At 48.8% G+C, this 23011-nt stretch overlaps 10 protein-coding genes across 10 annotated transcripts; 3 read left to right on the top strand and 7 right to left on the bottom strand.

Annotated features, from left to right (window-relative positions):
* Positions 1-1079: 1079 nt before the first annotated feature.
* N7519_001002 (S1/P1 nuclease) lies at positions 1080-2096 on the top strand (the record flags this gene model as incomplete). The annotated part of the gene is made up of 3 exons (XM_057287780.1): positions 1080-1320; positions 1375-1475; positions 1527-2096. 3 exons carry the CDS (start codon positions 1080-1082, stop codon positions 2094-2096), a joined length of 912 nt encoding a protein of 303 aa, XP_057153863.1.
* A 1316-nt stretch (positions 2097-3412) lies between these two features.
* Positions 3413-5104, top strand: N7519_001001 (T6SS phospholipase effector Tle1-like catalytic domain-containing protein; the record flags this gene model as incomplete). Its single annotated transcript, XM_057287779.1, has 6 exons — positions 3413-3610; positions 3633-3645; positions 3719-4047; positions 4113-4206; positions 4265-4473; positions 4541-5104. The coding sequence occupies 6 exons, from the start codon at positions 3413-3415 to the stop codon at positions 5102-5104; spliced, it is 1407 nt and encodes a 468-aa protein (XP_057153862.1).
* Positions 5105-6641: 1537 nt separating this feature from the next.
* On the top strand, positions 6642-7502 carry N7519_001000 (GNAT family N-acetyltransferase; the record flags this gene model as incomplete). Its single annotated transcript, XM_057287778.1, has 4 exons — positions 6642-6681; positions 6732-7021; positions 7079-7196; positions 7255-7502. The coding sequence occupies 4 exons, from the start codon at positions 6642-6644 to the stop codon at positions 7500-7502; spliced, it is 696 nt and encodes a 231-aa protein (XP_057153861.1).
* A 551-nt stretch (positions 7503-8053) lies between these two features.
* N7519_000999 (uncharacterized protein) lies at positions 8054-10420 on the bottom strand (the record flags this gene model as incomplete). Its single annotated transcript, XM_057287777.1, has 1 exon — positions 8054-10420. One exon carries the CDS (start codon positions 10418-10420, stop codon positions 8054-8056), a length of 2367 nt encoding a protein of 788 aa, XP_057153860.1.
* Positions 10421-11585: 1165 nt separating this feature from the next.
* Positions 11586-12476, bottom strand: N7519_000998 (aminoglycoside phosphotransferase family protein; the record flags this gene model as incomplete). Its single annotated transcript, XM_057287776.1, has 1 exon — positions 11586-12476. The coding sequence occupies one exon, from the start codon at positions 12474-12476 to the stop codon at positions 11586-11588; it is 891 nt and encodes a 296-aa protein (XP_057153859.1).
* A 2252-nt stretch (positions 12477-14728) lies between these two features.
* On the bottom strand, positions 14729-17094 carry N7519_000997 (uncharacterized protein; the record flags this gene model as incomplete). Its single annotated transcript, XM_057287775.1, has 5 exons — positions 14729-15650; positions 15702-15792; positions 15841-15975; positions 16025-16284; positions 16337-17094. The coding sequence occupies 5 exons, from the start codon at positions 17092-17094 to the stop codon at positions 14729-14731; spliced, it is 2166 nt and encodes a 721-aa protein (XP_057153858.1).
* A 778-nt stretch (positions 17095-17872) lies between these two features.
* N7519_000996 (N-alpha-acetyltransferase 35, NatC auxiliary subunit) lies at positions 17873-20535 on the bottom strand (the record flags this gene model as incomplete). Its single annotated transcript, XM_057287774.1, has 9 exons — positions 17873-18334; positions 18361-18795; positions 18856-18954; positions 19004-19261; positions 19312-19767; positions 19828-20049; positions 20104-20244; positions 20317-20384; positions 20439-20535. 9 exons carry the CDS (start codon positions 20533-20535, stop codon positions 17873-17875), a joined length of 2238 nt encoding a protein of 745 aa, XP_057153857.1.
* A 49-nt stretch (positions 20536-20584) lies between these two features.
* Positions 20585-20853, bottom strand: N7519_000995 (uncharacterized protein; the record flags this gene model as incomplete). The annotated part of the gene is made up of 2 exons (XM_057287773.1): positions 20585-20745; positions 20796-20853. The coding sequence occupies 2 exons, from the start codon at positions 20851-20853 to the stop codon at positions 20585-20587; spliced, it is 219 nt and encodes a 72-aa protein (XP_057153856.1).
* A 99-nt stretch (positions 20854-20952) lies between these two features.
* Positions 20953-21287, bottom strand: N7519_000994 (ATP synthase subunit epsilon family protein; the record flags this gene model as incomplete). The annotated part of the gene is made up of 3 exons (XM_057287772.1): positions 20953-21027; positions 21092-21206; positions 21256-21287. 3 exons carry the CDS (start codon positions 21285-21287, stop codon positions 20953-20955), a joined length of 222 nt encoding a protein of 73 aa, XP_057153855.1.
* Positions 21288-22384: 1097 nt separating this feature from the next.
* Positions 22385-22978, bottom strand: N7519_000993 (uncharacterized protein; the record flags this gene model as incomplete). The annotated part of the gene is made up of 3 exons (XM_057287771.1): positions 22385-22598; positions 22685-22818; positions 22865-22978. 3 exons carry the CDS (start codon positions 22976-22978, stop codon positions 22385-22387), a joined length of 462 nt encoding a protein of 153 aa, XP_057153854.1.
* Positions 22979-23011: the final 33 nt, after the last annotated feature.

The raw sequence follows: 23011 nt of genomic DNA, 5'->3' as shown, positions 1-23011 counted from the left end.
CCACAATGAGATAAAATGATTCACAGGACTAGATTTGGTGCGAGCAAACTCTGTTCCATTTAGCTACAGGGAGCATGGAGGTTGAGGTCAGGTAGTGCTAACTGATCGCGGCCAATCTATCTCCAGATGTCGGGACTAGACCTCCCCACGACGCGCCGGTTATCGGTTACCTAAAAAACCGCTTATGACCACCTGGGCATGGTTCATTCCAGGCTGTTTCCATTGAGAACTCGCGGGTAGCGGCCAATCCGCTACTTATCAGGCCAAACTAATTTACAACCTATCATTCAAAGACCTAGAACCCCTTTTTACAACCAGCTATATGCCCTACTCTTCAGTCCCCAAGCTTGGGTGATAGCAGTAGGGCTTAGTGCCAAGATGACCCTAGAATCTCTTTAAAAAATGGCCGACGAATCCTGAAGCCCATTGTTAAAGGTGAATAGACGATTATGATAAACAAAACCTGCTTCTCGAGCACCTGTATGTATATATGGTAGTTACATGACCTCAGGAAGGTAAAACCTTTCTCGTTCTAGACTGAGTGCGTTATTTTCCGTGGGTTGGAATACGCTGCGAGAACCGTGGAAAGTCAGTCTTGCTATTTCCTTTTACAAACCAGCTAACAGCTTTCAGCACATTGATTGTAACAATACCAATGAGGAGTTCGATCCGTTTGAAGAAGATTGGTTGGACTAACCTTGGAAGCTACCACCATCTCAAACTCGGAACGCACGAGTTTAAACATATGCTAAAAACCGGACTTGGTCTCTTACGATAATATCTCGAAAAAAAAAGCCGACTTTAGAAAAATTATAGTACTTACCAAAATTTCCTACATTGAGCCCTACCGCTAGTCTAGACTTACTTTACGATTAGTTCTTAAAATCTAGATCGCGTAGAGGATCATGACCTCATAGTAATACGTGCCTAATCTATAGGTGTTTGACCTGGATTATTTACGTACATATAACGGACAGTCACTATACCAGACGATTCAATATCTACGTCGAATACAATTTCAACCCTTACAAGTGTACCATTGCACCCAGTAAACACATTCCGTCTTTATCAGAACCAAAATGGGTTGTGGCCTTGCAATCTTGTTCCTCTGGTACCTTCTTTGCCGGCCGACTCTTGGATGGGGAGATGTCGGTCATCGTACTGTTGCATACCTGACCGAGCAATATCTCACTGAACGGGGCACAGAGTTTCTTAACAAACTCTTGCCTCAGCGCAGGCAGTTCGACATCTCAGACGCGGCTACATGGGCCGATGAAATCAAACAAGAGTGCCCCGAGACTAAACCTTGGCATTATGTTGGTATGTCATAACCCTCCCTAGATGGATTATCGTTAATTGTCTATGGAAATATAGATGTGACGGATGATCCCCTGGGGAATATCTGTAAGATATCATCCCTTCCACGGGAGTGCAAAAGCGGCAAAGGCTGCATCATCTCGGCTATAGAAGATATGGTCAGGCTCCCTTTGCCGTGATTACTTTGATCGCAATCTAATTGGTAGTAGACCTTTCGAGTGGATGATGATAGCTTCAACCAAACAGAAGCCGTTATGTTCTTGTTCCACTTCTTTGGGGACCTTCATATGCCCTTGCATATAGAAGGGTACGAGAATGGAGGAAACGGGGTAAAGGTCTGTTTTGACGGTCACAAGGATAATTTGCACAGTATTTGGGACACAGACATGCCTCACAAGATCAACGGCATCAACCATACACTGAAGCATAACGATGAAAAACTGGCATCCCTAAAGTGGGCCAGGTATCTCTTTCAAAAGAACAAACACAGACCCACGACCGCTGTGGAATGTGCGGATGTGACCAGCCCCCGGACATGTATCAAATTGTGGGCGGAGGAGACTAATCGTTTGAACTGTGCTGTTGTCTTCAAAAGGGGACTTCCGTATCTCACGGGCGTAGATCTTGCAGGCGAATACTATGACGATGCCGCGCCGATCATTGCGGAACAGATTTTTAAAGCAGGTGTTCGTCTGGCAGGCTGGATTAATGCCCTTGCGGAGAAGTGTCGCGTCAAAGCAGCCCTTGTTGTTCAGGGGGATCCGATGAGAGACCTATGAAGTCTATGCGGCCGGATAGTTGTAAGGTGGTCTCTCGGTGGGATGGTTCTACGACAGTTCTGCACAATTCGTGCACAATTTGCAAATCAGAGACCAGGAGTTATGCTATAAAAAGCGGCCTTTTTTGGGATATTCTTTTTATGAAATTGTATTTCTGACTTCCTTGCAGAAATTCTTCATTGGATGGGAGATCGAAGTCTGTTATGCGTGAATTTTTTTGTTGACGGGGAACTGGGTCTGGGCATTGCACACAACAGGGAATATCATCAGAAGACGTCAAATAAAAGAAAATGGATTTCTGGACGTTGGGTTAGCTTTGATATCGTCTGGTCAGCGTCAAATAAGCTAATGAATTGGCGCTTCTCGGGTTGCGCCGCTATCTGGTTGAGGCTCCCTTCCGGCAGATTCGACCAATGAACCACCTGGGCAGAAAGCAGGTTATCTGTCGCGTGGGAGTTTAAATTTACTTTGAGACCTTCCAAGGTTACCCACAACCTTGGAAGATCATGCGCCAGTTTAAAAATTTAAGGTTGCCTATAACCGCATGCGACTAGGCGGGGGGTTCTAGACTGCCGAATAGTGGTTACCTAAGTATTGGCATTCAATCAAGGTCTTCAGATAAGATGATTATGATGCATCTTGTTCAAGACCATCGTTTTCAGGTTTCTGCGACCCATGATTTTATGCTGTGGCCTGTTCTTTGGCCCCCCGCGAAGATTATTGTTCTCCCTTAAAGAAGTTAGACAAAATAGCTTTCCCATGGCAACGGCTGCAAAGGATTGTTTTCGAGATTTGAAGCAATACTGTATTGGTTAGTTACGATCACCCAAGGGTTAGTACACGTTTTTAGCTTCCCCGGGCAGTTTGCTTTCAGCAACATAGCAGCCTAGAAGAATCGATCTATCTAACGGAATCTGGAATATGAAATCCATTACGACAGATTACAATGGATGCGTAAGAACGCTTTTCGCTTTCGTATATAGTCATCAAATCTCTCCAGCTAGCAACGATGTTTCATTCCATTTCCCAACGGCATAATACGCACCAAATACAATTTTCAACTGAGTTATGATAGTGTTGGGTTTCCTCTAAACTGGCTGAACGTTACATAAATAAGGTAAAGACTCAATGTTGAATTCGGCGAAAAAGCTATCGCCTTAGTACAAGGGCTTAGGGCAACCCTACGCTAGGTGTGAATAGAAGCTGGATGGTTAACGCTAAGCTAGGTTTTCCGAAGTGAGCAAGCCTGATTTGCCCGCGGGAATTGAATGTTCTGTCTTCCTTACCTTTCCCGGACGATTCAGATTCGCTCTATCATGACGCAACAAATGCCCAAGCTAGCAAGCTACAAGCGCATAATACTTTGCGCCGATGGGACGTGGCTAGCGTCTGACCAGGGCAACAAGTCCGCGCCTTCGAATGTTGCGAAGATTGCTCGAGCGATTGCGACTAGTGGCGCCGATGCCGATAGCAATATTGTAAAGCAGATCGTGTCGTACCATTCCGGCCTAAGGGTCTGGGGAACTTCCCTTCCAGAAAACCATATATGGTGAGTAATCAGGTCGAATAAGCCGATGACAATTCATTGAACGAATGTGGCTTATGCGCTTCTTGCCTCGTAGGCGCCATCGGCTGGGGTTTAGACGTCGAAGTGTGCAAGATCTATGATTTCATATCTAATAACTATGAGCCCGGGGACGAGTTGTTCTTCTTCGGATTTTCGCGCGGAGCATTCACAGTGCGCTCAGTCGCTGGCCTGGTAAGTGATGTTGGTGTCCTCTCAGCAGTGCACATGCCGCACTTCGCGGAGATGTGGAAGGCCTACCGTGAGAATACGGACGGGGAGCCCTTCATGAAGACACCGTGGTATCAGCAGAACAAGGACAAGCTGCGCTTGACGGATGGTATTAGGATTAAAGTTGTTGGGGTCTGGGATACTATTGGTGCTCTGGTACGTGATACGAGCGATGGTTAATTTGATACACACCTAGCATGAGCCTGACCTTATATGGCTAGGGAATCCCTGAATGGCCGTTGGTGCGATTAGCCACAAAACTTGGCATCGCACTAAACAAACAGTACGCATTTCACAACGCGAACCTATCAAAAAGTGAGTGATCATCACAAATAGCATACTATACCAGTGCTAAACAGTTACTTCCCATCAGATCTGGACTATGCCTTCCAAGCCCTTGCTATTGACGAGAGACGACAAGCCTACCTTCCGACCCTTTGGCACAAGACTTCTGACGCCCCGGCCAAGGATCTACAACAATGTTGGTTCCCGGGCGTTCATAGAAACATCGGTGGCAAGGCAGAAGATTCACGTACCGCTGGTGACCATGGGGAGATCGGCGACATCGCATTTGCGTGGATGGTAAAGCCCGTCTTATCCTCCCTCCTAAGTGATGATTCTAGTTAACCCAATGCCCGTCACAATCTAGGTGGACAATCTCTCCGGCATGCTGACCTTTGAAGAGCCCGCGATCAAAATGCTCCTCGAGCAGCACCAAGACGCGATAGCCGAGAACAACACCAAGAACAACACCACGAACTGCTGGGGCTGTGGGCCTATCGTTTCCAATTTCTCCGGGCTGAAAGGCGCGTTCTTCCGTATACTTGGCAAGCAAGACCGCACGCCGGGCAACTACCAGCGGGCCCCCGGTGACGGAAGTGATCGCGCCACGAACGAGTCTTTCCATCCGATTGTCCGGATACGGAAGAGCAAACTCTCTAACTACAACCCAATGTCGCTTTACGGGTATTCCGCCGAGAAGTCTGATAATGATGCCGGCTGGATGTGGAACAAAAAGGAAAGACAGGCGGTGCCCGAGTATGTGATGCGCCCGGAAAAGAATATGAGTGTGCTGCACGAGGGAGAGTATAAAACTACGAGTACTAGCTTGTCAAGGTTGATGTGTCCCAAAGTCCTTCTGGAAGATCTTGATAGGGATAATGGTGTGCCACCAGAGAGTGATCACGGGTCAGGACTATTGCGTTTCAGATGAACGGGCTAATTGGCACCTTATTTTGGCGTTTGGATGCTGTACTTGTACACCAGATGCAAATTGTATTAGGTTTTCTTTCCAGGTCTTGATATCGTATTATAGATGAAACAGCACAAGGTAATACTATTTTGGCTGTGCTTTACTAATTGTTGCCACGGCCGTTTGCCGTGCTTCTTACACACGCCCACAACTAACAGTGCTGGGCGGGTGCAGGATAGCCCTGGAGAGATGGTAAGACGGCCGTTTCTGGCGCCTAAAGTGGTCATTTTCGGCTTCCTTTTCACAGGTCCTCATATTTTAGTTGTAATATTGTCAATTTGGGTATAAAGTGGATGCTATTCCACTTCAGGGTGGTTTCCATAGTGACGTGTATCCACAGAGTGTTGAATATTTCTTCTTGCTTCGTTCCCCGGAGTAATTTTCCCAGGAGTGAGCTCAACGGGCAGATCGGAGATTTGAATAGTGTAAAAACTGCTTGACATAGCGTAAAGGTCTTTCCAGGGGCAAAAATAATGCCAGGCTTAGGTTGTTTCAAGAAGGAATGTTCGATCGAATAGTCTCTGTTACGACTGTGTTTCTTAAATGGGTGGACATGTTTCATATCCACCTCGGATGTTTTGGGTGTCTTGAGTGTCCTAGCCGTGTTCGGATCATTCAAAGTCCCGGGATCGGGTTCTCGGAGATCGTCTGTCTCCATGATATAACGAGCTACGATAGACTGTAAAATATTGTCAGTGAAGCTGGCTGCAGACCACTTCTGAGAAAACCGGTCCGCCGTATCTTCCGACGCCGACTCCTGTGGAGTTGCCATTACTTACCTAGGTAGTGTATCGTGTGCTTGACATCCTTGGATGATTGTTCTGATTCATGAAAATGTTGGTTACCTATCAATAAACAACAATCTGCTGGAGCCGCAATATACCGCTGGAAAAGGAATTTGAATCATCCAGTGGAACAGTTGTCCCAGTTCAACCAGCGACTGCGCAGTCATAGCGCTCTTGTGTACCGATCGCATTTGTTCAATGCCGCTATAAACTTCTGAAACCTTTTCTGATAAATTGCATTCCGATGGTCAATATCATAAGGAACCATGATGTCGGCCCCGAAATCTGACAGCGGGCGCGGCCCGAGTGCGTCCCCGGATTCAGTCAGCTCCAGTGTTTGTTGGCAGACTGTGCTCCACGTGTACCCACAGTGGAGATGAAACGAGCCAGTCTCAATGGAAGCAGATGACTGCAAGCCTGATCCGTGAACCTCACGGAGAGTTTGAGAACAATGAAGATGATAGTTCTCACCTGTGCACTAAAGTCAGTTGGTCGATCTCGGGATTGGACCTTGGGACCCAGGCGGGCCGATGACGTGATTACATAATGATCCTATGACGTCGATGCCAAAACTATAAGACGAAGCTCGTCGCGAACATTCGCGACTTTCTTTCGCGACTTTCTTATGGCTGCCTTCAATCACCGCCTGGAATGGCCAATGACGCGTCGACCTATTTCATATGAAAACAATCTCTTAACCTAACACAAACACCATGGCTGTGGCATCAGTTCCAATAACGCACGGCGGTAGCAGTGAGTATTTCTGGCTCAAGCGTGATCTTTGGGTACTGATAAGATCACAGGTATGCTGAGGTCTGTCGCTGCGCTGAACGGCCGCGTCTTCGACACCGATCCCGTCATCGCGTACATGCTGCTTGGCATGTCTCAGCAAGAAAGGTTGGCTTATCTGCCGACGTACTGGACCGCGCTCGTCAAGTCAGCCTTGCTCAATCATGCAGTGATCACCGAAGCCGATGGCTGGAAAGCGGCCTCTGTCCTGATCCCACCGGGTGGATACATCGAAAATGTCTGGACTCTTCTCTGGGCTGGGTTTCTGGGCGTTCTGTGGAAAATAGGACTTCCAGGCGTTAAGGTAAGCAAAAGCCCATCATTGTTGGTGACCACACTCTTAATCTAACTGACTATCTAGCGTCTCTGGACCGAATTCTCTGGTATGACCGACAACGCGAAGAAAAATGGTCTACGTGGACAGACCCAGTACTACTACGTCTTCAGTATCGGAACCGAGCGCGAACACCGTGGAAAAGGTCAGATACTCCCATCTGTGGGTCGGTGATACCCCATCTCTTACTGACATTTGCCTAGGCCTCGCGAAAGCGATTATTCAGGAACACCAGAAGACCGCCCGAGCTGCGAACCTCCCAATCTGGCTCGAAGCAACGACTGTGGGCTCGCGCGCTCTCTACCTATCGATGGGATTCAAGGAAGTTGAAGAGATTCGGCTTGGGAAGGGCAAGGTCGCTGCTGATGCTAGCATTCAGCTTCACGGTCCAGGAGTCACTCTTTGGGCGATGGTATGGTGGCCAAACCTAACTCCTGAAGCTATTTCCTAGGCTCTACAGGTATCCTTCTGCTTATCCATACGCTTATTGCTAGCATGTGTATGTATTCAAGCGCTCACGTTTACTATCAACAACCCAGTTTATGCATATTTGCGCAACATTCCAAAATAGCTAACAGTATGCAGCCTAGCAACTCTACTAACTCAACCAAAAAGAAACCCTCACCCCAGCAAACATTCTGCAAACAGTTTAAATCCTGAAGGATAACACCAGCCTTAGTATTACGTGTGAGAAGTACAATCATTCCCTCGCTCTGGAGTTTCCCTATGAAAAGAACGTCTAAGACGACGTCGGCATATTCTTACACGTAACATCCCTAATATCATCTTGGGCCAAGGAGAACTAATTGCTGGACCTTCTCGTCAAGGGCAGAGGCCGTATATTATTTAAGATATCGCTTATGCCTACATCCTAGCTTACAAGACTTTCCCAAGACCATGGAGCAAATATAGACAACGTTAATTATCATTAGAGAACATTAAAGATCATAATTGCGTTGCAATCAATATAAGAAAATCATAAAACATCGACTCCTCAACTCATCACAGCGCCTTGAGCAATTCCTGGATCAAAGGCAGGAAGCTCGTAACATCATCAATCAGGAGCGTCGTCTCATTAACGAACTTCGGTGTGAGGAGGTCATGAGCGTTCTCCAAGAGAGCTCCAACATCCGAGATAACCGAAGGCTTCAGCAGCTTCTTCACCTCGGGCAGCAAGTCCGGCACGTATCCAAGGATATCCTTAAGCGTGCTAGCGACGTCGGGCGTCAGGAGGCCGTCGGCGTTCTCGACAAGATCTGAAGTATCTTCGACGAAGGCGGGCGTGAGCAAAGTGGTAGCATTAGTCACGATATATCCTAGGTCGGTGATAATGGTTGTGTTCAGCAGAGATTTCCTAAGATCGGGGATCAGAGGAATCACGTCGCCGAGGAGATCCTTCAGTCCGGTGACGATAGGTGGGGTGAGGAGATCATCCGCGCTGTCCACCAGACCAATCGTTTCATTAACGAACTTGGGTGTCAACAGGGTGTTGGCGTTAGACAGTAGAGAACCAATGGCAGAGATAGTGCTCTTGTTCAAGATCGACTTCAGTCCACTTGCCACCTCCGGAGTGAGGAGGTCGCCAGCCCCGTTGACTAGTCCCTTAGTGTCCTTGACGAAATCTTCCGTGAGCAGGTCTCCGGCGTTGTTTAGAAGAGCCTCGATCGAATTGATCATTTCCTTCGTCAACAGTGACTTCAGCTCGGGGATCAGTGGAGTAAGATCGCTAAGGAGCGACTTAAGAGCCTTCACCAGATCGGGAGTGAGGAGAGCAACAGCCTCTGTGATAAGAGTGTTGGTATCCTTGACGAATGAGTCGGTGAGCAGCTTGTTAGCATTGCTAAGCACGTTCTCAATCGCCTTGATAGTATCTGGTTTAAGCAGACCTTTCAGCTCAGGGATGATAGGAGCGAGCTGAGTAAGGAGAGATTTCAGGCTATCGACAGTATCCGAAGACAAGAGCTCACTAGCTTCATCGATCAGACTAGTGGTCTGGTTCACAAAGCTAGTAGTTAGTAGGCTATTAGCGTTGCCGAGGAGAGTCTCGATCTCCTTAACATTGCCCTCCGTGAGAAGACCGCTAGCCTGATCAATAAGGGGACCGGCCTGTTTGATAAGCTTGCCGGTTGTGTCGATGAAGCCGGGAGTGAGCAGCTTGTTGGCATTGCCGAGCAGACTCTCGATCTCTTTGACGTTGCCCTCTGTGAGAAGACCGCTAGCCTGGTCGATGAGGGGACCGGCCTGCTTAATAAGCTTGCCGGTGGTGTCGATAAAGCCAGGTGTAAGTAGCTTGTTGGCATTAGACAAGAGTGATTCGATGGCCTTAACGTTGCCGTCGGTGAGTAGACCGCTAGCATCGTCGATGAGAGGGCCAGCCTTGTCGATAAGAGGACTAGCCTTATCAATGAGGTTGGTGGTCTTCTTGACGAAGCCGGCAGTGAGGAGGTTGTTGGCATTGTCGATGAGGCTGTCCACCTTGTCGATAAACTGACCAGACAATAACTTATTAGCCACTTTGAGAAGGGTCCCAATCTCCTTGGTGTTCTCCTCGGTCAAGAGCATATTGGCGTTGTCAATGAGATTGCCGGTCTTCTTGATGAAGTCCGCAGTCAGGAGGTCATTGGCATTGCCGACCAAGACGCGGAGCTGGTTGTCGACCGGAGGTGCGAGACTGGTAGAGAGATACTCGAAGGTGTCGGCGAAGTTACCCAAGAAGGCTGGGTTAAGCAGACTTTCAAGTCCATGCAGAAGGTCCCCAAGGCCACCACCACCACCGCCGAGGAAACTCGAGAAGGCCTCCTTCATGTCTGGCAGGATATCAGATTTGCTGTCATCAGAGCTGCTGTCTGAGGTGGTAGATTTGGTGCCTGAGGTGCCTGTAGCAGAGGCGGCAGGGGTGGTCTCGGCAGGGGAGGGACTAGTCTCAGCAGCCGACTTAGCAGCAGTCTCAGTGGGGCCAGTTGCACCAGCTGAGGCGGCTGACTCCTTAGGGCTGGGATCAAGAGCAGTCTTGATGCCGCCGACCATGGATTCCACTGGGTTGGATTGGGTCGGGACGGCGGGCTCTGCAGCAGCGGTAGTCTCTTCTTCTTTTGCAGCAGCAGCCGCAGTGGTAGCTGTGTTGGCGGCTTTGACGGTGTCAGCAGGAGGCGTAGTCTCAGCTGCGGCATTGGCCTGGTTGGCATTGGCCTGGTTGACATTGGCCTGGTTGACATTGTTTGCTTGAGCGGCCGAAGTTGTCGGGGCGGGCTGGTCCACAACATTCGCGACAGGGGTGGCGGATTCCGCCGGGGCTGAAGCAGCGGCTGGACTCCCTGTCACGTTGACTGTGAGCAGGAGCGCCGTGGCGAGCGTTGGCAAAAGACGCATGTTGTCGAATGGGCCGATCTGGCTTTCGTTTCTTTTGATATCTTGTCTGGCCAGTCGAATTGGCGTCGATTCCCCAAACCTGTCGTTCAAAGGTTTGTTGCGGAGCGAAACAGGAAGAGCCTTCGGGGAGATTCAAAAGCTCAAGCCCGGAGCAAGCGAGCTCTTTATTTGCATTGCGATGGGACCGATCGTCACGCAGCAGACAGGGTCTCAGCTAACCGCAATTGCACTAACTTCTTTTTTTTGGCGTCCTCCGTCCGGAGTACGAGGAAGCTCCATCATCAAGCAAATAAGGATCGACACCGAGGTTGACTATTGATAACATCCCATGTGATTCGCAGTGATGAGCAAATCCCATTACTCCGTCCAACTCCACTCGACAGCAGAATCCAACAGCTCCCTGTCGGCCGTGCCTGGAAACTAGGTAGGGATCGGCAGTACTAGCAAGGGGAATGGTAGTAAATTTCCGCAACCCGAGGTCCAGCTCAGGCACATGTGTTAGCTTGCCTGGGGGGGAAGGCTGGGCATCTATTTAGGGAATCGTAAAAGCTTCTGCGTAAATTGGCGTATTGCGGATGGATGCGTGATTTCCGGGGCAAAGAGGACAAAAGCGGGGGATTATATTACCCCACAAGTAGCCCAGATGGGGGAATAAAAGCCAATAATGTGGCCAAATGGAGTTGGAAATTCCAAAAAATGGGGAAATGGAGAATATGGAGAATGATAGACGGAAAACAAGGAATTGAAAGGAACAAAAATGAGGGGAGACTCGGAGTTGTGCCTGAAAGAGGAAAAGAACTGCATGACTCTGCTCATCGCTTATCTCCACCAAAAGCTTCGCAATTCCCATACATCAGATAGTATTCTCTAGATATTTTCTTTATGTTTGTTTACATTGGAGAATTACTACTGGGGAAGTATTGATGAAAATTAAGTAAATCTCGTATATACAACATATATTGTACATGGCATAAAACTATCGACACCATATGTAGTACTTCTAGCTTCTAGTACTTTGTCCTCTTCAACAGGATGGAGTTGAGATCGCCGTCTACATTTGGAAAGCTTAAGCGGTCATCTTTTATTCCCCTTTTACTATTTTTGCTTGCTATTTCTTCATCCCAGATGTCTGTTAAACCACCCTAACTTCTGTACGGAGTACTGCCTAGATCTCTATGTCTTCCTCAATGCCGCATTCCTTTAGCACCTTCAATCGTGTGTCTGTATCACCCACACGCGAACTAAACGACCTGAATTCCAGAAACCATACGCGAGCCTCCTTCTGATTGGTCATGTTTCCCAGTAGCAGACGCTTCCACTCTAGGTCATCCTCACCGAACCCGAGGCTAGCCCCCATAAACTCCCACCATACAGGGTAATACCCCGAGCCCTCCCAGTCAATAAGACCGCTCAATTCAAATTTAACTGGGTCCACGATAATGTTGCAGTCAGTCAAGTCCCCGTGGGTAAAGGTCCACGGGTGAGGAGAAGGCATGCGATCACGGAGCCGCAATTTAACAACTTCCGGTACTTTGTCGCTCAAGGATTTCGCCAAAACATCCCAGAGCTCGTCGGCTGTGCTCAGTGGGCCGTGTGTGACGCCAAGATTATCATCGTTAAAGAGATGAGGACATGAAAGCGGTTGACCATGGAGGCTTTCCATCTTAGCGGAGTGGAACGAGCGGAGCTGCCCCAGATACTCTGCGGTCTGACGAGCCAGTCTTTCCCGGTCGGGTTGGGGGATTGACGGCCAGATCTCCTCTAACGGTACCCCAGGCACCCGCTCGACGATCTGAAAATATTTCTCGCCCTCGGTCCACTCCTGCACGGTGGTCGGGACGGGGATGGTGGTATTCTCTTTGATGAAGTGGATGTTGATGACCTCATGGCTAAGGGGATCTCTCCCGCGCTCCTTGAGAAGAAACTTTGAGCCGAGGGACCAGTAACCCCGATCGTGGGCTCCGTGGAAGAGGCGCACGCTACTTTGGTAGGCGCAGCGTCTTTGCTGATCTGGGGTCCATTTGCATGCGGGGCAGGGGACCTCCGATGATGACATTTGAAGCTTTTATTCCGTATTTCCTTGGAAGAGAGATATTTTGTAGATTAAAATCGTCTCACATTGATGATAGATCTGGGGAAGAATCACAAGATAAACTGCTCGGTTCTTTGTACAATTCCCAGGTGTACTCTGTAGCGGTGAGTGTAGGGACTTTCTGGGGTATACGAGCACATACCTCCACACGGCCGGGTGCATTTGCGCAATGACCTACCGTCTAGATTAAAATGGTACATCTTCTTGGATTTTCAGAGCCTCGGATTTTGAGTCTAATGAAGCAGTTGATTTCATCGCTATCACTCGTCTCACTTGCCTCTTTAGTTACCTCGACCTCGGTCGCCTCAGCTGTTGGTTTAGGTACATATGTAACGTTGTGACAATGGTGTTGTTGTGCCTCAAAGATATGATATCGCAAAAGATATGATATCGCATGCTGTCCAGGCTAATGCAGAACATCCGATTCAGAGTGGGTTCACGGCATTGGATAAAAGTACTAGCAAGTGATACTGGCCATCACGGAACCACGGTACTATATGTTACTTTGAATGAGAAACAGTGTCTCATTATATTCATTTACATTATCAGAATGGTCTACTTTACGCATTTGGCTGATTCTCCATACTGGAGCCGAGTACTTTGTCGAGAGTTGGGCATCAAAGTTGCTCCCAAACATTGAGCTACTCAATTATTATTAAAAACATGGATAGAATCTCCAGTGCATATGTCATAAATAAGGAGCAATATTAGTATCATAGAGGGGTAGAATATCAACAGTGGTTGTTATTCGCGCAGAAAGGCCAGTGGTTGAACAGATATGCTACACATCTGGTTTGCATATCAACCTGCTTAATTCGTACCCAATCAGATATAGAAGGCTCTCACCGCTAATTCCTTTTCCGTGTCCTGTGAAGTAGTCGCTGTCGGGTCCCCTCAAACTATCACATATGGTCGCCCCTGGCTTTTAGCAAAACGAAGTTCCAAATACAACTGGGATGTACAGATCTACTACTATATATAACATGCTAGAAAGCAGAATACAGAGTCAAGTCCAGAGCATTAACACTTTCTAATATAACTGGTCATCTACTTGAAAAAGCAGTAGTTCATATCGGTTTAGCCCGAGATACGGGAAGACGGATCCGAAATATATAGTGCCGGTCCCGGATGCACCAAGCCCCTCGAACTACTCCGTAGAAATCGAGATGCTATATTAATATGACCCACAATCCACATTGAAAGGAATATCTATAGACATATAGCTAAGTACGATGTAAATTGGATTTGATCAGACCAAATCCAAATCCTGAGCAGAAACAAGAGTAAGCAGAGACACCTGGGCACGCTACGGAGTAGTCCGTACAACATGCCATTACCCGAGACACTGGGTAATAAATGAGAAGGATTGGAAGGATCCAAATATCATACGAGCCAGACAAAGTAAGCCTAGATCCTCCACATCACCCCATAATCCCCATAAGCCTCATGGATTCCAAGGATCAGACCCCGAGAACGGTTATAAGTGGATCATGAATAAGCATCAGATGATAGATTCTATGCAAGACAAATAGGAAGTAAAAAGTAATACGCGTCAGAACATAATTAAAGCCTAAATATGTAGGAACGATGCATAAATACCTACTCCGTACTCCCTTGGTAGTCGAGAGTCTCAGAGGTAAGAAAGGTAAAGAAGCCGGGGATAACTCGGCCGGCCGAATCAGCCAGCCACGACTCCACCCTTTCAACCTTCTTCTCATCCTCAAAGATAGGGGGGGCATGAAAAAGAGAGAAAAGAGAGGGAATTGCAAGCCGAGTTCAGGGATACATCAGATTTGGTGACGTCGATTTGAGAGTCCACGTACTTATAAGTACCGGATCTGGAGAGAAAGGGATTGGTCGGCCGATAACTTGAAACTGCCGGACCCTCCAGGGCTGCAGCTAACATCTAAAAGGGAATTTGCCGACTTCTGTGGTCGAGTTTCGAGATTCAACTTTCCACTTTCTACTTTCAATTCCCTACAGGACTGACAGGTGCAAGTATCCAGGACTTTCCTTATATTGTGGAGAGATTCACATATCGATATCATTCTCCCCAACGGGGCAGGGAGGTATATATAGCGCAGAAGATGCTAACCGAATAGGAAATGCCCAGGTATTGTATACTCCCGATGGTCCCATGTTCCCCGAATCCCCGAACGCCAGTACAGGGAAACAAAACAAAAAAAACAAAACAAAACAAAAACAGATGTGAGCAGTTACACTACCGGGTGGTCCCCGCTCATGCTGGGGAACAACATCACATCCGAAACACGACCAAGGATATTCCGCATGCTCAACCCTTCCATCGGTTGCAGACCTGGGGTGGTTGATGGCATATTCGGGCTGGGTTCGAGAGAGGGAGGGGAGGGCAACAAAAGGGGGGAATATGTGGTGCTCGATGGTTGCCCTGTCGAACTACCCGTGCGAGCGCTGAAGGCCTGCCGGATCTCACGCAGAGCACGGAGTGAAGAAGAAAGATGCTTGGCGGAGTCAGTGCGCTTGTTCTGGTTCATGCCACCGTCTGTATAAACATGGTCCGCCAGGACCATCTCCAATCTGTCGATCAGCTGCCAGATCTGAGGCCTGTCGTCATTTGCAACGAGCAAAAATGCCGACGCAATGGTTCGCTGCAGACTGATCCAGGACCGCGAGCAGTGGGAGTTGATCTCGTGCAATTCGACAAACGCGTCGATTGTGTTGATCAAGCTACTGATACAGTCTTCGCGGATCATTGTGCGACGGTGTGCATCCAGATGGGCATGTGGGTCAAGCGAAATGCGACACAAGACAGAGAGAAGATATGAGGAGTGCAGGCGCAATTCGGTTCGCTCAATGTGCTCGGCTAGCGACCGACAGTTGTCTCGATACCGCAGGTGAGGAGTCGCTTCAGCGAGTATCCGCTGGATCTGTAGTTTATACTCACGGATCTCATGGACACGTAACTGAGACGATCCGGGATACATACGCGACCGCAGGACTTCCAGCGCCAAAGACACAATGCGACAGAGAGTCTCGAAGTATGAGCGATGGCCCGGCATTGATTTGGGATCGAATGGAATCTCGGGTTGGCTGACCATGGTGATCGATGGTCGGTCATAGGCAAGTGAGAAATGGCTGTTCTGGAAGGCCATTGTCCACCTGAGAAATGTGAGCTTCAGTTCTACCAAGAGAGAGAGAGAGAAGACCTACCAGACACGCCGTCGCACTTCCTGTTCTGCAAGTGAGAACCCGGTCGACTCAACATGCAGCCCGAGAACAAGACACAGTCGCTCCGTCATGCCTGACATCGGTTAGCTTGACCATGTCATTGGGGACACTCAACACATACCGAGCAAAGTATATGATGCACCTGCATTCATATTGTATGAAAGTACATTGCTAATGATGAGAAGAACCTGAATTACTTCTACACTGGGTTGCGATACATAATTCAACATCCGAAGACATTGATACGCACAAGAAACTGGAGCAAGTCAGTACAGTACCCCCGACCTTCCTGGAACGCGACGCACCGTATACCCATGAGGTCAACTCACGGTCGCTTTCCGGGATGTCAGACAGCTGGCATCCCGATGCAAGAACCGCAAAAAGCAGACTGAGAAAAGCCAAAGGCATCCCGAACGGTTTCACTAACCCGTTGGCATCGGCTTTATATTCACCCCCTGCTCGTCGTCGATTCTCGAGAAGTCGTTTCGTTTGTCTTTCTAATTCTGCGGTATCCGAAAGCACTGGGTATAAAACTGATCCTATATCTTGGTAAAACGCCAGGAACCTGACAATTGGAATTAGCATGCATCGCAGAACACCGCAAATCTCCGACTTACTCCAAACACCGTTCGTCTTCCGGAAGAACCGCACAAACACCGGCGATATTGAATGTGTACGGATCAGAGGACCACAAATCGACAAAGGGGTATGCAGCCGACTCATTTCCCAAAGCAAGTTCAGCAAGAAGATCCTCCTGGGGCAGCGCCTGCGCTGTGTCCTCCGACATCTTCGATTTATCCAAAATATCAACCAGAGCCGACCGTGACCCAAAATGGACTGCGCCCGTCTTTAAGACATTCGATCCGTAGACACCTTCCGACCGGGTGGAACATTTTCGTTCAATGGGTTCTGGTTCTGGTTGGGGTTCGGGTTCTGGTTCTGGCGGCTTGCGCGTCGAGTGTGTTTGGAAGAGCGAGGTCAGACTGCCGAGGATCTGTTCCATCGCGACCATCTTGGAGTTGATTTCATCCCACTCCGCCTGGGAAATATCAATTATATCCGGTAAATCCGGATCGGCACTGGTGGCCGAGGGATGATCTGTTGCATATGAGCCATTGATTGTGGGAGCCGAGCTGGTATATGGGGCGATCGCGGGGGAGGCAAAGGTAGGTTGCTGTAATGGAGTGGAGGAAGCAGTGACGGCAGTAGCAGGAGGGGGTTGTTTCGCAGAGGATGGACGACCGTAGGAGCAGGTGAAGTTTCGTTTGGTGCAATTGCCGCAGGGGACATTGCGATCGCAGCGGACTTTGCTCGCTCGGCAAGGTAGACAAGTCTTGCACTCGCGCGGGCGGCGACGAATAGGGTAGGTTGGCATAATGTGAATTTTTGCTCCTTTTTTCACGACCTGATTCCCGTGGTCGACAGCAAAGGAATGGTAGGAGAGGCTGCCTGCAGCGACCGGGCAATAAGAGGGAGCAGCATAGGAAGACGTAGATCGAGGTGAAGGCGAGGTGAATGCTGAAAATAGACAGCTCTCACTGGTGCTGACCAGTCGGAATAGCGCCAATAACGAATTGGTAGGAAAGACTAGCCCTGGAGCGATTGATGCGTCCAACGCCTATCATCGGGGGTCCGTGAGCTGCCCCGGATTGTCCTGCGAATCAACACAGAAACCTGGGAATTCGAGATAAAGGATGGATCTTAAAACTTTGAAGAATTTAAGCTGTCAAGATTGAAAAGAGTGCCAAGGTATTATGTCTGGCTAAACCTTGGAAGGTGAGGTGTGGAAAAGCCCTGGAGTGGTAGATTGTGAAGTTGCCCAGCCCTGGCGGCAGATGATTTCATAAGGGGAAAGTTACCTACCTAGATAGGTACATTCCCAGGCTGATTCTACACTGTATTCGGTCGATGTGATTCACTGATTTTTATACATACTTGCTGAGTTACTTACAGATTATATATATTCTCATATTAACTACTTCCAGTTTATATGCAAATGTCTAATTGATTCTATATGGTCTATATATATAGAGAACCCCGTCATATAAAGTCATGGTCATTTCTATAACGAATAAAAGGTATCACTCGTACAAAAGTAGTTAAGGGACTCAGACACAATGTATGCCTCTGTATCGGAAAATAACATATTTTTTTCACGCCTTGGACTTCTTCTCAGAAACCTGTGGTACCACCCACCAGTCATGCCAACGAGACTTGGACCCAACCTCAGGAACAATCACCTCCAAGTTGAGGGGTTTATCTTCTGTAGAAGCTGTAGAGACAGCCTTCTTGACCGCCTCAACAGCAAGACTAGTTCCAATGCAGGAACGCATGGTGTCTTTCACATCGCGCTTCCAATCCTCTTCAATGGCCGAAGGTGGCGGTTGCGTGGGTGCAGAAGGGTCATCGATGAATGCCCCATTGGCAAGAGTCGCCTCCCATGCTTTGCGCGCTTCGGAAATGGCTTTCGAGGCACGCTCCAAAATGGCGGCGTCAGAATCACCTTCGAGAGCTGCCTCCCGCTGGTATTCCTCGTATGGAACCAACTCTGGCAACGTGATAGGGATAAACGGCTTCATGCGGATTTCGTAGCGGAGTCGGTCGGTGGAATACGCCTGGGGGGATGAGCAGACGGGAGCACGTTGTGCCGGGCCAGTACAACATACAACGCATGTAGAGCAATCGCAAAGGCATCCACTGCAATGATGTGCGTGGTCAACCTCTCCAGAGCGTGGAATGATCGGTGGAACGCGGATGCCTTTTGAGAGGAGGTTCCAGCGCGATCGCCAGTAGACATCAAGTCGCGTTTTCGTGCAGCCACAGTAAACGTGCGAATGCGATCAATGTGGCCGAGATGTGTAGAGCATATATGAGACAAATACCAGTACATGCCTGGTAATTCCTCCGGTGAATATATCGACAACTCAAAGCCCATTTGGAGAATGAGTCGGAATTGGACGAGCTTCTGATGATAGGCCCAGCTACTAAGCGGGAAGGACCAGGTCGGTTCGCCGCCTTGGAATTGTAGAGGCGGTTCCGCACTCAAAGTGCGGAGCTCAAGGTCAATTTCTTCCGCCTGCGTTGAAAAAATCAGTATTAACACTCAACTGGCAAAGAGACACAAGGCAAGTCTCACCTCCATCTGCAGATTGTCCCAATCGACGAGGGTATGGCAGAGTGTTCGGCGCATGCGACACCTATTGAGACAGGCACATCGCACAGTATCAACAAAGGGCTGTGGAAGTTAGCAGATGGGACACGTCATGAGCTATATATTCACTAACCTGGGCAAATCGTTTCATGAAACCATCCATCTTCTGGGCAATCTGGAACCGAGGATCGGACGGCACTTCCACTTCATCGGTGTTAGCCTCGAGCAGAATATTGGCAGGCAAGACGAGTTCCGCGAGTTCATCGTGTAAAAACTCCTTCACTGGCACGGCACCGAGGATCGTCATGTTGCTGACAATCAATGCTTGAAGAAGACAACGAATATAGATTGACGGTTGTGGTTTTCGAGAAAGCAAAGTCCATACAGCAGTCTGCAATAGAAGTTAGAACCGGAACTAGATTCAAGTTCAAGAGTACATACCTTGAAATTGGTGGGACCGGTGTAATCAAGCATCTGCTGCATGTCTATCGCATCTTGGCACAGTCGTTTCAGATGCGCGAGCGCATCATCGGAGGAAATATTAACCATCGGACGCGGCGGCACTGTGCTAGCAAGCTTCCGTTGAATCTTCAAGCTAAAGGCATCTGGCACCGGCTTTCCCAGCACGACTGTCTCTGTCAGAGGTTGAAGTTGAGCTATACACGAGGCAAAATTTTCCACAGATCTGGTTTCAAGTACTTCAACGTCTTGATGTAGTGCGGACAAAAACTCATGCCGGAACACGAGTCTGCAACGGATGGCATCTTTGAGCTTCTGGTCAATATCGGTCTGCTCCGCAACCCAAGCAACCGCCTGGTCCAGCAGACGGTGAAAGTGGGAAATATCGAAGGCAGATAGAAGATTGCGGTTGTATAATTGACTGACAAAATCCTCTTCCTAGTTCGCGAATGGCATTAGCGATGGTCATAGAACTGGTTCCCGAGCCGGCCGACTGACCTCGTAATAATATTCAGTGGCCACTCGGATATGCACGAAATCACAAGCTTTGACCAATGCAAGACAATAAGCTCTCAATACGAGGTTGACCAAAGGGGAATCACTTGGTACACGGTCGAATCGAGCGTCGTCCATGGTTCTCGGCACCGGCCACAATAATTTATCGAGATAGATTGACGTGAATAGTGTCTGCGAAAGAGGATGTCCCTTATGCCAAGCCACCTGCCATTAAATCAGCAACCTGGTTGTCTCCGTATGTGCGAGGTCATGTCCCACCTCGTGGCACAGCAACTGGTCCATCAAGCCAACGACTTCCTCTGGTGTCAAAGGCCGCCGTACGTCGTAGTCATCTTCCAGCGCCTGCGCAAGATTTTCTCCGGGAGCTATATAGCCACTATCCATCTTCGAGTCCATAATCTGTGCGGGTTCGGTCGTCGTCAGCTGCAATTCTCCTTGCACGTTTCACATCCGGTGAGAAAGGTAACGCACCTCCAATGCGCCCACAGCTTCGAACAGGGTGAACGTCTCATCTTTCACGAGCTGTCCTGCATTTAGCTCTACAAGTACAAATGTTAGATACTGAACCGAAGCTGCCGGGGGAATATGCGTACTGGAAGCGGCTTGTGTAAATTCAGCGGTTATGTCGCGGGGTGCGGACTGCGCAACGAACCGCGGACGGGGAACGCGAACTTCATTATTCGGCAGCATCACTAAGAATCCCAAGTTCTCCCCGCAAAGCCGTTCTTATTACGGGAGTTCAAACAAGTGTCGTGCTGTCGGACGTGTTTTTGAGAAATCGTACAAATCGAGGGGGAGGCGGGGAGGTGAGCGGAGGAAAAAGCGAGTCGGGAAGTCGACAACCGGGTCCTAGGGTGACGTGCAACATTTGACCGGCCACATTCGGGCAGTATAAGTATTCTTACGGCAGTTCTAATTTAACGGCCTATGGATGGTGTGAAAACAAAGACGAGTGCGATTTCTAAGCTCTGCCCAACCAGACAGGCCGGTATTGCTACACATGTACATTTCAATGCCTTCCCCGGACCAAAAACTCGCTCAAGTCCGTCACACTCGGGCCCTGCATATCTCCAAGCTCGATTCTCTCAGGTTATGGGTGAATAAGGCTTATTTCTCAGCGGCCTTGGCGAGGGCCTCGTTGTTGGCCTGGGCGAGGGACTTCACTTCACCCTGCTTTCCGTTCTGTTCATCGTAACATTGTCATCAGTCAAAATTCTGCAGCGTAGAGCTTGGAGAATCCACTAACCTCCCACTTGGCGAAACGGAGGTCCATCTGGCCACGGCGCTCAGACGCGAGGCGAGGGCCTTCCTTCAAGGAGCGGCGCACCGTGCGGGCGGCGATGGCCAGGTAGCGGTTGTAGCTGGGGTTGGGGTTAGCATTGAATTGGAAGACAATTTGTGAGTGCGTACGTCAAACCGGCAGCTTTCCAGGCGGCAGTCATTTTGAAGAGAATGTGGGAGGTATGGTTCGATTGAAGGGGTGAAAACGGTTCGGGTGAGTTTGGAAGCGTTCGACTTCGGAGGATCGGGATGACAAGATCACGTGCGCAGAGGTCTGGCTTGGGAAGGCGGTGACTAGCACGGCGGTGAGGATTTGCTCGGTTCGATGCCCAGAGAGCACGTGATGCGAGAGCAAAGCCAGCGGAAGAATGTTAGTCCGGTATAGATTGATAAGCGGCTACGACGCTTCCAAGGTTGTGTCCAAGGTTCCAGTGACGTGATGTCCCGTCCGAGTAACCCAACAGCGGTTGGCGGTCAGTATAGGCAGAATTCTATCTAGTTCTTAAAGGGTTGGGATCCTAGTTTTGTATTCTATCACCCAATTCAATTCCAGTTACTATGATCCTCTAGTACCTCGTGCATCTCGTGCATTATTTAGTCCAGTACGATACCTTCTTCTTTACTGCTGTTAATTTACCACTCTTGTGGTTTATTTGTTTCAACGGTAACAGATCCACGGAAGAATGTTAGTCCGGTATAGATTGATAAGCGGCTACAGCGTTTGCCGTCACGTGACTAGCGTTTATTTTGACAACATGCCTTGAGTTCCAAGGTTGTATGCAAAAAGAACACTAGCTAGTTCCAAGGTTATACGACGCGACACACTAGGTATGATTTCAAGCTTCAACATTTAATGAATAAAACCATAGCCGCTGTGTGCCTTTGCTCCATCAATAGTTGCATTCCGTGCTTTCCATTTCCTTTTTCGATGTTGGTGGGGATTAGAAGTTGCGTGGAGTCATATAGATCGTTCCTCACGGCAACAGCCTTATACCTACATATGTACATATAGGTACAAAGAACACTATACAATGCGACACACTCTGTTTCCCGGCCACACTACGCCCAATGGGTAAAATTATAATCGCTATGTGCAATTGCTTCATCAATAGTTGCATTCCGCGCTTTTCATTTCCTTTTCCAAGGCTGGTGGGGTGGAGAAGCGTTGCCGCGAAGGTGTATAGATCGTTCATGACAAGGGCAGGAAAATAGGTATCGTCGCCGTATCAAATTCAAGTTTCGTAACCCTAGTACGTCTTCAGCTGCCTCGAGGTGCTAGATCCGATGATGTATCAGCGCGTGTAAATAGAAATGGAGACTCCATGGAGCAGGGCTTGCTGCGCACAAGTAAAGATTCAATCTGCCTCCTTTCGACGCGGTATGACGCGCTTCGATCTGAGCCGACCGGACGCATACAAGACGCGTGGTCGACCTCAAAACCCAAGGGCCAAACAAGCTCTCCGAAGGCAACACTGCAACAGTATTGCAAGGCGGTTTGCTGCTCAAGGGTATTTGCCATCCCCCATCACCTCTTTCAGTCTTCACACCTCTCACTTACCTTTCAATCCCACCCTCCTCCATCCACCTTTCATCGTCGTGGACGTTCCCAACCTTTCTTTGCTTTGATACCAAAGCATCTCGAATCGACAGTTCCTTTTTATCATATCCACCAGGTGAGTACTCAGCTTTGTGCTGGAGGTGGACCATAGGTTTCCTCTGGCACATCCCCACTTCCCACCCTATAGCGCTGGCATCTGTGCATCTTCAGCACGAGGTCGTGTTGCACGTTGTGATCCTTGGGAGCTCCCACTGCCATCCAATCCTCAGGGATCGTGGTTGCTGCAGCACCCATTGATCTTGTTGATGATTGGGTCGTACACAACTA

The sequence above is a fragment of the Penicillium mononematosum genome, assembly GCF_028829835.1.
Source record: "Penicillium mononematosum strain IBT 11891 chromosome Unknown utg000001l:1.0-4488741.0:1.0-4491989.0, whole genome shotgun sequence".
Classification (NCBI taxonomy): Eukaryota; Fungi; Ascomycota; class Eurotiomycetes; order Eurotiales; family Aspergillaceae; genus Penicillium; species Penicillium mononematosum.
Note: the sequence above shows the minus strand (reverse complement) of the source record. Positions and strands in the feature narration are given on the sequence as shown.